The sequence below is a fragment of the Capricornis sumatraensis genome, chromosome 12 (assembly GCF_032405125.1).
Source record: "Capricornis sumatraensis isolate serow.1 chromosome 12, serow.2, whole genome shotgun sequence".
Lineage (NCBI taxonomy): Eukaryota > Metazoa > Chordata > Mammalia > Artiodactyla > Bovidae > Capricornis > Capricornis sumatraensis.
Window position 1 is genome coordinate 83,448,646 of NC_091080.1, and position 14,335 is coordinate 83,462,980.

The 14,335-nt window shown below is 43.1% G+C and overlaps 1 protein-coding gene across 1 annotated transcript in view; it reads left to right on the forward strand.

Moving 5' to 3' along the window:
- FARP1 (FERM, ARH/RhoGEF and pleckstrin domain protein 1) overlaps nt 1–14,335 on the forward strand; it is a 236,270-nt gene that overhangs the window by 142,456 nt on the left and 79,479 nt on the right. Inside the window, exon 3 of the mRNA XM_068984199.1 lies at nt 12,069–12,111. Coding sequence (XP_068840300.1) covers nt 12,069–12,111 — 43 coding nt within the window. The remainder of the gene's footprint in view (nt 1–12,068; nt 12,112–14,335) is intronic.

The window sequence follows — 14,335 nt, forward strand, 5'->3', positions numbered from 1 at the left end:
TTGCTATTCTTTGGAACTCTGCATTCAAATCAGTATATCTTCCTTTTCTCCTTTGCTTTTTGCTTTTCTTCTTTTCACAGCTATTTGTAAGGCCTTCTCAGACAGCCATTTTGCTTTTTTGCATTTCTTTGTCTTGGGGATGGTCTTGTTCCCTGTTTCCTATACAGTGTCATGAACCTCCATACATAGTTCATCAGGCACTCTGTCTATCAGATCTAGTCCCTTAAATCTATTTCTCATTTCCACCAGGGCAAACCATTCAATATCACAGTAATCCAAGTCTGTGCCCCTACCAGTAATGCTGAAGAAGCTGAACAGTTCTATGAAGACTTACAAGACCTTCTAGAACTACCACCCCAAAAAGATGTCCTTTTCATTATAGGGGACTGGAATGCAAAAGTAGGAAGTCAAGAAACACCTGGAGTAACAGGCACATTTGGCCTTGGAGTACAGATGAACCAGGGCAAAGGCTAACAGAGTTCTGCCAAGAGAATGCACTGGTCATAGCAAACACCCTCTTCCAACAACACAAGAGAAGACTCTACACATGGACATCACCAGATGGTCAACACTGAAATCAAATTATATTCTTTGCAGCCAAAGATGGAGAAGCTCTATATAGTCAGCAAAAACCAGACTGGGAGCTGACTGTGGCTCAGATCATGAACTCCTTATTGCCAAGTTCAAAATTAAATTGAAGAAAGTGGGGAAAACCACTAGACCATTCAGGATGTTCTTTATTCATATGCAAAAATTTGAGTAGTGTGAGTATTTGGTGAGGAAAAAGTTTCCAGAATGGAAAGATAGACATCATTGACTAAAAAGCAAAAACTAAGTTATAAACAATATGACCTCATTTGGGATTTTAAAAAGTATACATATGTTTGTATCCAGGGACATTGCTCGTAGAAGATGTAGAACGGATATACACGAAGGCAGTGGGTCTTAAATCACACTCCCCAGGCCAACAAGCAGCAACAGCATTCGGTATCACCTTAGCAATGCAGATTCTCAGGTCCTCACCCAGATAAGGAACTCTGCTGCTGCTAAGTCGCTTCAGTCGTGTCCGACTCTGTGCGACCCCATAGACAGCAGCCCACCAGGCTCCACTGTCCCTGGGATTTTCCAGACAAGAACACGAGTGGGTTGCCATTTCCTTCTCCGATGCATGAAAGTGAAAAGTGAAAGTCATTGAGTCGTGTCCAACTTTCAGCGACCCGATGGACTGCAGCCCACCAGGCTCATGTTATACCTATGGTATATGTTTTAACAAACTCTTAGGGTGAATGTGATACAAGCTCAATTCTTTTTTTCCTTTTTTATACTTTTTATTGGAGTATAGTTGCTTTACAGTGTGTTAATTTCTGCTGTACAGCAAAGTGAATTAGCTATTAGGATACATATATATTTCTCTTTTTTAGATTTCCTTCCCGTTTAGGTCATCACAGAGGATACAAGCTCAGTTCTGAGAACAGTTTCATTAAAGTGTTAACCATGATCTCTCGGTAGTAGACTGTAATTTTTAAAATTTTGCTTATGTGAATTATCTATAATTATCTGTAGCTTGCGTATAGATGATTCTGTACCAATAGATTATTTTTAAATTAAGAGGCTTTTAGGAGCATGTCACAAATTTTAATTTATTGTGTTTTTGCTTTCATTTCAGTTTAAAGTACTTTCTAATTTCCTTTTGGTTTTCCTTTGACACAGAAGTTACTTATGTAGAAGTATGTTATTTTGTTTCCAAATATAGGGATTTTCCACAGTTCTGTTACTGAGTTTTAATGTAATTCTCTGCTTGTTGGGGAATGTAGTTTGTATGACATGAAAGGCTTTTAAATAATTTATTGATATCCCTTTAATGGCCCCAAATGTGGTTTGTTTTGGTAAATGTTTTATGTGTATTTGAAAAGAATGTAAACTTTGGTGGGTGGAATGCAGTATCCCGTCTATGTCAATTAGATCATATCGGTTGATATGTGTGTGTCCAGTCGCTCAGTCGTGTCCGACTATTTGTGACCCCATGGACTGTAGCCCACCAGGCTCCTCTGTTCATGGAATTTTCCAGGCAAGAATACTGGAGTGGGTTGCCATTTCCTTCTCCAGGGGATCTTCCTGACCCGGGGATCCAACCCGCTTCTCCTGAATTGCAGGCAGGTTCTTTACCAGTGAGCCACGTGCGTTGATAGTGATGTTCAAATCATCTCTATCCTTACTGAATTTCTGTCTTATATGTTCTAATAGTTATTGAATGAGTGGTATTAAAATCACCAACTGTAATTGTGTTTTTGCCTCTTTCTCCTTGCAGTTTGATCAGTTTTTGTTTCATGTATTTTGAAATTCTGTTATTAAGCATATAAATACCTAAGATTTTATGTTCTCTTAATTCGTTGACTTCTCCACCATTAAATTAAGAAATTACCTTCTTTATTCTTGATGATATTCTTTAGTCTAATGTCTACTTTGATACTAATCTAACCATTTCAATTTTTTAAGAGTTCTTAATGTTAGCGTAATGTGCTTTTTTCCCCCATCCTTTTGTGTTTAACTATGTGTGTCTTTGTATTAGCAGTGTGTTTCTTATAGTCCAGCATAGAGTGGATCTTGCCTTTTTATCAGATCTACTATCTTTGCTTGTAAATAGGTGTTTAGACCATTTACATTTACTTTTAACTATTGATATCGTGCAATGGGTCATCTTGCTATTTGTTTTCTGTTTCTTATCCCTCTTTGTTCCTTTTTCCCTGTCTACCTTTTGATTGGTTGAATATTTTGATTTCATTTTACTTTCTTTATTGGTTTATTAGCTACAGCTCTTTAACTTGTAACCTGAATGGTTGTGTTAGGGTTAATAATGTTCATCTTATCACAGCCTGTCTTCAAGTGGTACTGGTTCATTTCACATAGCTCAGTGGTAAAGAATTCAGCTGCAGTGCAGAAGACCTGGGTTCAGTCTCTGGGTTGGGAAGATCCCCTGGAGGAGGGCATGGCAAGCCACTCCAGTATTGTCGCCTGGAGAATCCCACGGACAGAGGAGCGTGGTGGGCTACAGTCCATGGGGTTGCAAAGAGCTGGACGTGACTGAAGCAACTTAGCATGCCTGCATTATGCTTCCGTTCTCTTTTGACCCTTTTGCTATTGTTAGTTTTTCTTTTACATGCATTATGAAACCTGTATTACATTGTTTTTGCTTACCAGTTATATTTTTATTGAAGTATACTTGATTACCAGTCAGTTACCGTCTATGGAGCCTTAAATAATTTAAAAATTCTTAAAACATATTAACCATGAAGTTGCCGTTTTGGTGTTCCTCATTTCTTTGTGTAGATACAGATTTCTTATCTGATACTGTCTTTTTTCCTGCTTCCTTTAACATATCTTCTTATGTGGCTCTGCTGATAATAAATTCTCTGAGCTTTCATTGGAAATGGTTTTTATTTTGCTTTTTATTTTTGCTTTCCTTTCTGACAGATGTATTTTGCTGAGTGTGAAATTCTAAGATTTCAGTATGTTGAAAAATCTTTCACCATTGCGTTTTCATCTGCATTGTTTCTGTCAGGAAAGCTAAAGTTGTGTTTATCTTTGCTCCCTTGTATGTAATATCTCTTTTCCTCTGGCTGATGTACAATTTTTTTCTTTTTATCATTATGTTTGAATAATTTGATCATAGAATAGCTTGTGCTTCCATACAGATTTTTTCACGTTTCTTACGCTTGGGGTTTGCTTAGGTTCTTGGATCTGTAGGTTTATAGTTTCTATCAAATTTTGAAAACTTATGATCATTATGTCTTTAGTATCTTTTCATTTCTTTCCTCCTCCCCTGCCATCTCCTCTCCTTTGGGACTCCAGTTACATGGGTGTTAGGCTGCCCACAGGTATTCTGCAGTTCTCTGACACTCTGTCAATTTTCTGGTAGTTTTTCTTTCTGTTTCATTTTGGATGGCTTCTATTGCTGGTTCAAGTTTACTAGTATTTCTTCTGCCATGTCTCATCTTGAGCATGTGTGTGTTTATGTCACATTATGTATCTTCATCTCAAAGTTTAGTTTGATTCCTCTTAAAATCTTCCATATCTCAACCTTGTGATCATGGAGAATACAGTCTTACTGTCTTCATATCCTTTTTATTTTACTAATTTTAACATCTGTGTTCTTTCTAGATTGGATTGGATTGTTTTTGTTTTGTCCAATTATGTGTCATATTTTCCAGCTGCTTTGTATGCCTGGTGATTTTTTTTTTAATTGGATATCAGATACTGTGAATTTTACTGTGTTGAGTGCTGGGTAATTTTGCATTCCTATGAATGTTACTGAGTTTGGGGAGGGACGTGCGTGTAAGTTATTTGGAAATAATTTCGTCCTGTCAGAACTGGCTTTTAATTCTCGTTAGGTAGGACCGGTGTAGTGTGGAATCTGGGGTGAATTATTCCCTACTCCTTAGCGATGACCCTTCAGTACTCTACCGTGTTCATGAATCAAGAGTGAATAGGTAGTATTCCTGGCCTTGTGTGAGCACCAAGCCTATTACCTCTAATCCTCCTGTGTTCTGTTTCTGAAATTTTTTGACGCGTCTTGGCTCCTTTCCACGTGAGCACACACTGATGAATCCTCTGCTGCTTCCTTGGTAACGCTCTGTCCTCTCCTGCGTGCTTCCTACTTTCCTGCAAACCCTGTCTGCCTTGATGCCTTGCATGCTCAGCCCCATCCCTTTGGCTCATGGAGTTTGCCAGGTTCTGCTGTATTTTCTCTCTGCACCATATCCTGAAGACGTGCTCAAGGCAGAGGCCGGTGTAGTCATCAGGGTCGTGATTCTAGTTTCTTGTTCCTCGGGGATGACTCAGTTTCTCACTGGTCTTCAGATCTTCAGATGTAATGATTTTTTTTTCCTTTTGTTGTTGGTGTTTCATGTAGGAAGATAAATCTAGCTCCTGTTACTCTGCTTTGATCAGAACTCTCTAAAAATTGATAGGTTTTTAAAAAGAAAGACACATTTAATATCATCTATATATATAGCCATATATGAAATGAAAGAAAGTTAGTCGCTCAGTCATGTCCAACTTTTTGCAACCCCATGGACTATAGCCTGCCAGGCTCCTTTGTCCATGGAATTCTCCAGGCAAGAGTACTGGAGTAGGTTGCCATTTCCTTCTCCAGGGGATCTTCCCAACCCAGGGATTTAACCTGGGTCGCCTGCATTGCAGGCAGATTCTTGACCATTTGAGCCACCAATTAAGATCAATATGAAAAATTGCATTCAAGCAAACTATTACAAACAAAAATTCAAAGTAAAGTCATTTCTTACAGGAGCCAGCCTGCAGGAAGATTAATTTGTTGCAGTGAGTTCTAGACACCGGATAATTTTTTGTGTCAGATTTTATCTGGTTCCTATATATCTTATAGTTGATGGTGAAATATTTCTGTTGTATGCAGCTTTGACATTAAGAAAAAGAAAGATGAACTTTTGAGTCTTTTTAGAGGAGCAGCATATTATGTTGCAGAAAAAGCACAGGTGTGGAGTCAGATGGATTTGAAGTCAAATCCCAGCTGTCTGACCTTGGACAACCTAAATAAGCTCTCTGAACTTGGCTTCCTTCGTGTGTAAAACCACCATTTTGTTGTGAATATTAAATGAAAGTGTATAAAGTACCTATCCAGTGCCTGGCACACAGAAATCATGAAATCACCTCTTGCCTGTCCTTCTGCCTAATCTCATGTTAAGTGACTCTTTTTTGCAGTTGAGGGGGTGAGAGCTGCACTGCACAATAGGGGGATCTTAGTTCCCTGACCAGGGATTGAATTTATGCCCCCTGAAGTGGAAGTGCAGAGTCTTAACCAATGGATTGCCAGGGAAGTTCCTAAGTGACTCTCTTTTCATAAGACCCCTTCTAAAAGTACCTCAAATATTTCAGTTGCCTACAAAACCCACCTGAAATACCTCTTACCAAACAATAGGAGAAAAAGATGTTTAGGAAAAGAACAAAAAGGCTTTGGGGACAGCGATTCATCTTGCTTTGCCTTTGAAACCTAGGCATTAAAGCATTTCTTCTCTAAGTGTATTTCAGGGCAGAAAACACATGCCAAAAGGGGAAAGTAACATTAATAGGGGATCAAAGGAAAACAGGGAGGCTGGCTGAGATATAGGCAAGCAGAGCAAAATGGGGCTGAAAAGCTGTGTTGAAACTAAATTGTGGAACATAGGTATTGTGGGCTCTATTATGTCACCCCCGTCCCCCCTGCCCTGCCAGCAAATGTGTATGTTGCAGCTCTGACACCCAGCACCTCAGAATGTGACTGTTCTTGAAGACAGGGCCTTTGGAGAGGTGATGAAGTTAAAATAAGGACGTTAGAGCGAGCCCTAGTCCAGTCTGAATGTGAAGTCGCTCAGTCGTGTCCGTCTCTCCGTGACCCCGTGGGCTGTAGCCTACCAGGCTCCTCTGTCCATGGGATTTTCCAGGCAAGAGTACTGGAGTGGATTGCCATTTCCTTCTCCGAGTCCAGTCTGAACCGTATCAATTTTAAGAAGAGGAAGCTAGGAGATCCCTGGGAGACACTGGGCCCATGTACACAGAGGGGGGACTCGCTGAAGACACAGTCAGAAGGGGGCGTGCGCAAGTCAGTGAGAGAGCCCTCAGGGGTAACCAGGCCTGGGGCACCTTCAGCCTCCAGAACTGGGAGGAAATAGATCTGTTGTTTAAGCCGCTCCATCTGTGGCCCTTCATGATGGCAGCCTGAGCTAACTCTCAACTTCCACACCTTCCAGGCCCAGTGGGGGAAGTTTTCTGTTTCCATGAGGTCTTCCTGAGCAGATGTGGCATTTCTGGAAGCCCATGCATTTTAACCACATCTCTTCTTCTTAGGCTGAAGGAACAAGTGAGTTGTCTAGGAGGACCTGGTCTAGTTCAGATACTTCCCTGTAGCCCTCTGTGTGGGCTTCCCTGATAGCTCAGCTGATAAAGAGTTAGCTGGCAATGCAGGAGACCCTGGTTCAATTCCTGGGTTGGGAAGATCCCCCGGAGAAGCGTTAGGCTATCCACTCCAGTATTCATGGGCTTCCCTGGTGGCTCAGACGGTAAAGAATCCGCCTGCCATGCAGGAGACCTGGGTTCAATCCCTGGGTTGGGAAGATCTCCTAGAGGAGGGCATGGCAACCCACTCCAGTATTCTTGCCTGGAGAATCCCATGGACAGAGGAGCCTGGTGGGCTGTAGTCCATGGGGTCGCAAAGAGTCAGACACGGCTGAGCGACCCTGCACACCAGAGCCCTCTCTATATATCAAGCTTCAGTACTGTTAACTAGTCGAGCGGCAACCCTGTATTCCTTCTTGCTGCCTCCAGCTCGTCCATTTAGAGTGTTTTGCATCCTCCATGGGCAAGGTGTTTTCTCTCAGCCCTGCAAATATCAATCTCATTGGTAAACAGAGGCTCTTTTAGGCCCAGTGTTCTCACCGAGGCCGGTTTAGCCGTGATGTCACCGAGGCCCTGGAGCATCATCGCTGTAGAGCTCTACCCAACAGGCTCATTCGGGCCAGTCTGATGTTCCCAGACCTCCATGTTCTAAAACCACATGCTCAGTTGGCTCAAATGGGTGCTTGTATTTGGTGCATTCTGCAGGAATGCCAAAAACAGAAGAGAGATGTTTCAAAACAATTCATAAAATTGGCAGCTACCGCGCCAGAGCATAGCTGTTGGGTCCTGAGCGGGTTTGCAGTTTAGGCGGATTCTGCGACAGAGCGGGTGATGGTGAATGAGCTCAGAGACATCAGAATGGGCCCTGAGGCGGCCCCAGAGGCCACAAGAACACAGCCTGGCAGGCTTGTAAGTGGGCGCTCTGCCGTCACGGGACACACTTCTAGAATTCTCCAGTTAATTCAACTCCAGCAAACACAGCTGTGTCAGAGTTTCTCCATTTGCCTGGATCCTCCAGCCCTCAGATGTTACAGGGGTAGACAGATGGCATCAGAGGAACTGTCTCATCTTCCCGACGCAGAAGTGGAGACAGACGTGTCTACCATTAGACTTTCTGCTCCCTCCCCAATGCCCTGTGTTCTCAAGCTGTCTTTTCACACCATCTCAGATGTCTTAGGGTAGTGGTTATCCCTTCTTGCTCATATTCTCAAACCCTCCCCTTTCCAGGCACAGCAGGTCTTTCCTTTGGGACACAAGCAGTTAACAGTACCTTCATTTATGAACCTAGAGTCTGTCATACAGAGGTAAAGTAAGTCAGAAAGAGAAAAGCAAATATCATATATTGACGCATAGACATGGAATCTAGAAAAATGGTCCTGATGGATCCGTTTGTAGAGCAGGAATAAAGACACAGACGTCGAAAATGGACTTGGGGACACAGAGAGGATGGAGAGAGGGGCGCAAATTGCGAGAGACGCGTTGGCATATATACACAGCCATGTGTAAAATAGGCAGCTAATGGGAAGCTGCTGTATAATGCAGGGAACTCAGCTCAGCCCGGTGCTCTGTGATGACCGAGAAGGCTGGGATGGGGCAGGGGTGGGAGGGAAGTCCAAGAGCGAGGGGATATATATGCATGTGAGTGTGTGTGCGTGCGTGTGTACGCATGTAGCTGATTCATGTTGTTGTATGGCAGAAGCTAACAACACTGTAACGCAATAAAGCAGTTATCCTCCCATTTTAAAAAATTAAAAATTTAAAAGACAGTACCTTTGTTTGATTCTTCTCTCACCTCCCCATTCCCAGTCTCTGGCTTCTTCCTTCACAGCCCAGCTTCTTGGGAAAACCTTTCATCCTTCCTGTCTCCTTGCTGTCCACCCGACTCTCAGACCCATCTCCAAGTCCACTGACCCACAGATCCTGTAGTTCCCACCTTGTCTGATAGTCCAACAGTTCTTGCTCTTCCTCCTTCCAGAAACACCATGATCCCGTGCCTTCCATGGCCCCACTCGCCCCTTTCGTTCCTTCTGTCCTCATCTGCTCCCGTTGGCCCTTCTCTGGTAGACGTGTCATCAGTGCCGATGCGTTTCATCCTCTGGGCTCCATGGGGCCGCCTTGTCCTCCTGGAGTCAGGCGTTGGGAGATCTCCCGTCCAGGCTTCTCTGAGTTTCGGGTGTGTGTGTCCCACTGCTCCCACGCTCTCTCTTCCTCATGAAATCCAAATGCCCCTCCTAAAATGAAAGTGTCTAGAGCCCCTCCGTCCTGACCCTCTTGCAGCGCTGTCCGTCTCGGCATGGACCAGCCTCCATCCAGACGCCTACGGCAGACACCTCAGTGTCATTCTGGTTATTACCTGCTGCTCAGCCGCCTCATCTAGCCCATCAGTCAGTCCCACTGGATTTTACCTCTGAACATTTTTCTCGAGTCTGCCTCCTCCCCTCCGGATCCAAAACACCCTCATTTTTTTCCTGCACGAATACAGCAGGCATCCTGCATCCGTTCTGACCCCTTGGTCTGTTCTCACATTGCCAGACTAATGTTTTCAAAGTGTCGATCTGATTGTATCAGCCCTGTACTTATAGAAGTCTTCGCCATGTTCTCAGGATAACAGTGAAGTCTGGCCCCTTCCTGTCCCACCAGCCTTGTTGTGCAGCCACACTGGTCTCCCATCACGATGGTGAGCCATCTGGAAGGGTGTTTCTGCTGCAGGTCTTTGTAGCCTCGCCTCACCTCTCTCATCCCCTGCAGATCTCAGCACAATGTCACATTCAGGCAAGCACTCCTCCTGCCTCATCTCCACCTGAGTCAGACCTCTCTGTCCTGACGCTCAGAGTCAACTGGGACTCCTCCTGGTTTCTTTAGTCTTCAGTTCAGTTGCTCAGTTGTGTCCGACTCTTTGCGGCCCCATAGACTGCAGCACGCCAGGCCTCCCTGTCCATCACCAGCTCCTGGAGTTTACTCAAACTCATGTCCATTGAGTCGGTGATGCCACCCAACCATCTCATCTTCTGTCGTCCCCTTCTTCTCCCGCCTTCAATCTCTCCCAGCATCAGGGTCTTTTCAAATGAGTCAGTTCTTCACGTCAGCTGGCCAAAGTATTGGAGTTTCAGCTTTAGCATCAGTCCTTCCAATGAATATTCAGGACTGATTTCCTTAAGGACGGACTGGTTGAATCTCCTTGCTGTCCAAGGGACTCTCAAGAGTCTTCTCCAACACCACAGTTCAAAAGCATCAATTCTTCGGCGCTCACACATCCATACATGACTACTGGAAAAACCATAGCCTTGACTAGATGGACCTCTGTCGGCAAAGTGCTTTTGTCCTAGGTATTTCTTTACTTTTCTTGGGAAGGTTTTGGTTCCTGTCTTTCTCACTAGACCCTACTCTCCATGAAGCAGGGACCATGACTGGTCTCTTATCATTGCATTCCCAGAACCCAGCAGAAGGACACAGTGGTGTGTTGTTGAATGAATAAATGAGTTTGAAGAACAGGGTTCGAATCCCAACAACCCTGGGCAGCCGTGCTCCAAATCTCAATTTCTTCATCTATCAGTGAGGATTTTTTGCCATCTTTTAAGATTCTTGAGAGGAAAATAATACATCTCACAAGACCCTTGTTTTGAAAGGTTATTCTGTCTCATTTAAGGTTGGATCTTATGAGTGTGACAGTGGAGATGATCCTAAGGCAATTTAACGCCTTTATTTTTTTTCTCACGTAACGGAGTGGTTGGGGATGGGGAGTGGAGAAGTGAGAATTTCATTAGGAAAACATATTTATTTGAAAAAGTGATGGGGAAGATTAACCTGAATAAGTAAACACTTAAAATGTTTACCTTTTTCATTATGAGAATTCCGATGATCATTGAAGATAATATGGGTAATGTAGGAAGGCAGAAGAAAAGAGGAAATAACCCACTTTCTCACCTCTGAAACAGTTTCCCACACTCTCAAATATTCATCAAAAGTCAAGCTACTGGATGAAAGAGCATCTTTGTGAATACTTTTTAGGCTTTGGATAATCATTCCCTAATTGGTCTCCAGAAACATGGTACCGATTCATGCATCTACCAATAAAGTAAGGCAGTGTTCATTTCCTGGCACCCTTGCCAACTTCAGGTTTATAAAATACACACATGCACTGCCTACAAGCACATCTAGTTGCATATTTAGTGGGTGGAAATGATATTGAAATGATATTGCACTTATAGTGCAAATTACTTCTAAACTTAGACATTTTCATGTGAGCGATTGGCATTTTTTGGTCATCAATTACCCTGTTATTCTTTGCATGGTTTTCTTTAGGAGTGTTTCTCTTTTTTGTATTTGCTTATAAAACCCCCTCTTCCATTAAGCCCATTAACCTTGTTTTTATCATATATGCAAATATGAGCTTCAGTAGAACCCTTTCACAGGATCACAAGTTCAGGAGTCAACTTACACTGTATTATGGAGGGCAACTGGTTTCCCTCTCTCTCTTTAAAATTTTGCTGTTGAGATTGCATGCTCAGGAGACTGTGTGTGAAAAGAGTCTGGACTTTGAAGTTGGACAGACCTATTTCAGTCCTAGCCCTGACACACTCTCTAGCTGAGGGCCTGGGATATTTATTGAACCCCTGCAAGTCTCAGATTTCTCTCCTGAGTAACAGGAATCCTCTGGCCTTGCTTTGAGAGGTAGATAGCTTATGGATGGTGTCTGGTGCAGAGGTGTGTTCTATAAATGCTCCCTTTCTATACCCCTCAAAGCTGTGCTGTTCTGTAGATGCGTCTACATACATAAATTTTGTTTCACCAAAGAGCGTGTGTATTTTACTCCATTTATAGCCAGACATGCAATGATGCATTAATGTTTACTGAATAAAACTGTGAACTGTGATAAAAGTACCAGTGAGAATAAAAACTTCTTAGTGAGCCATGTGAACTATTTGCGTCTAGGAGAGATTTTGATTTTCAAGCTCAGGGATACTCTTAGCAAATTTGGGTCTGTTCTATAAATGTGGGAGACAATATAAGTTACAGCATTCTAGAGAAAAGGGAAAAAAAAGCACAGGCAGCCTCAAACCCTCAAAATTATTTTGATTTTGAACAGCTCCTAGTGAAGTCTCAAAATACTTATAAGTCTCATCATTGAGAATTTGCGTCTCAGTGTCTTCTTTCTTCCTTTGTAGGTGTGGCTGGATCTCTTAAAACCTATTGTCAAGCAGATTAGAAGTAAGTATGCGCCCCTCCTGTTTAACAGTGATGTCAGATGTAAGCCCTGTCTAGACGTCCACTGCCCTGCAGAGGAGTAGCCCTGGAGCCACCTCTTCTGTTTTTGCCTTACAATTGTGCTTTGTCATCTACTAATTTACATGTTATTCAAATGCATCTTCTGTAATTTTAATATATAACAATTTGGTAATCAGAACCTTGCCTGGAAAAGTCAAATGTCATTTTGATTAATGATTGAAGCAGGCTGTTAAGGCCCAGAGCAGTTGAACTGGTCTGTCTGTGCTTGTGTTCTTTATTGTCACTTTTGCAGAGGGAGGTGGAAGTATTTATTCATAAAATTGCCATTAGGATTTCTGTGCTGCCTTTTCAAAGCCTGTGAAATTAGAGTGCAAGTGGTATTTGAGGGGGGAGGGGAATAGGTGCCCCAAAATGTGTCTGTCTGAATGGTAAGCAAAACAGAGGCGGTCTGGCCTGCATTTAAACAGAGTTGTCGAAGAAAAGGTTAAGGAGGGTCTGGGAGATAAGTTAGAAAAAGACACACTTGGATTTCCCCTTCCTCTTATTGTGCAGCAGCACCAAACCGCTCTCCCCTCCCTCTGATTGGAGGGGTCAGATTCAGAGACAGCTCTGTTCTCCAGTTCATCCCACATGGTGCCTCACTGCAGCCAGACACCAGGCAAGAGTCTGAGGATGGTACCCAGGCCACATGCCTTTAGTTGAGCATGAAACATGCAGTACCTCGTGGGGTCGGTTTTATGTCTGATTAAGAAACCCCACCAGGCCACTTACAGCAATTTATGTGAGTGTAATAAACAGGCGCACTGTGTTAAATGGGCCCTTATGCAATTGAAATTGGTGTTGATCTTCTGTCGTTGAAATTAAGCAATTATTAATGCAGAAAACAAAACAGCCATTGTTCAGCGTTTCTTGGGCAGCTGGCCAGGGACTAAGTGTGAAGGACACATGGCTGAGAAGAGCCCCCAGACCTGAAGGCTGGAGGGAGCGTATCATCTCGAATGATGACATTTGTCCCTGATGGGAACCCAAGATGGGACCTGCAAATGGTGGAAATGGATGTCAGAGCCGGGACCGCGGCTGTGGCTTGGGTCAGCACCTGAGCAGAGGTGCAGTTTTCCAGCTCTGTGGGTTGTGACTCGCCTCGTGTGACAAGGCTGTCGTTCTCGGTTTAGTACCAGCATCTGCCTAGCCTCGGGTTGTCTAAGGATCCAAGCAGCCTCGTTTAAATCCCCATTTGTGAAAATTGCTGTGCGGAATTAGCTAGACATTCCTGTCTCTCCCATTTTGTTCTTGTTCTTCCGTGAGCTGGAATTGTAATAAATTTCAATTTCTGTTAATTTGGGGAGTGGTTAGCGGAAAGAAGCCTGGCTGCTCTTGGCTTCAGTGCTGAAGAGCCTTGTTTTCCTTCCGTTTTGTACAAAGCACTTAACATCACCTTAGGATACATCGTTTTAGTTTTCTGTATATTTGAATGTGTTATCATAGAAACGATAGCACAACATCTATTTTTTGTGATAGTGAAAAGTGGATCAGAAAGACGTTTTCTGCTTTTATACCACTGCTGTTAAGATTTGGATTTCATCATAATACCTTATATTTTATAGAACATAAACTTATTGCCGTTATTCTAAATGTCAAAACCTGTAAGATTGCTTTTGCATTGTGGCTTATACAGCAAAATAAACTCTGACTCAGGTGACAAATGGTTATTTTATCATCGATTTGATATTCTAATTCTGTGAAGTTCCCTATCTCATTCCCAGTCTCACCCTGCCCACCCCCTTCCAGACCTGCTTCTTAATTTTGTTGGGCATTATTAATAAAACGGTATGCCAGACACTTAACAAAGGCTTTGACCAACAGCAATGAGTACATTAGTTGCTGTGGCTTGGAGACAGAAATAATAAATTACATAACTGATATACCTTTTCATTATGTTTTCCTTAAGCTGTCTAAAGCCTATATTTGGGCTAATGTGCATGCATGCTAAGTTGCTTCAGTCGTGTCCCACTCTTTGTGACCCCATGGACTGTAGCTTGTCAGGCTCCTCTGTCCGTGGGATTCCACAGGCAAGAATACTGGAGTGGGTTACCATGCCCTCCTCGAGGGGATCTTCCTGACCCAGGGATCAAACCTATGTCTCCTGCACTGGCAGGTGGATTCTTTACCACTAGCGCCATTTGGGAACATGTCTGCTTTAAAATCT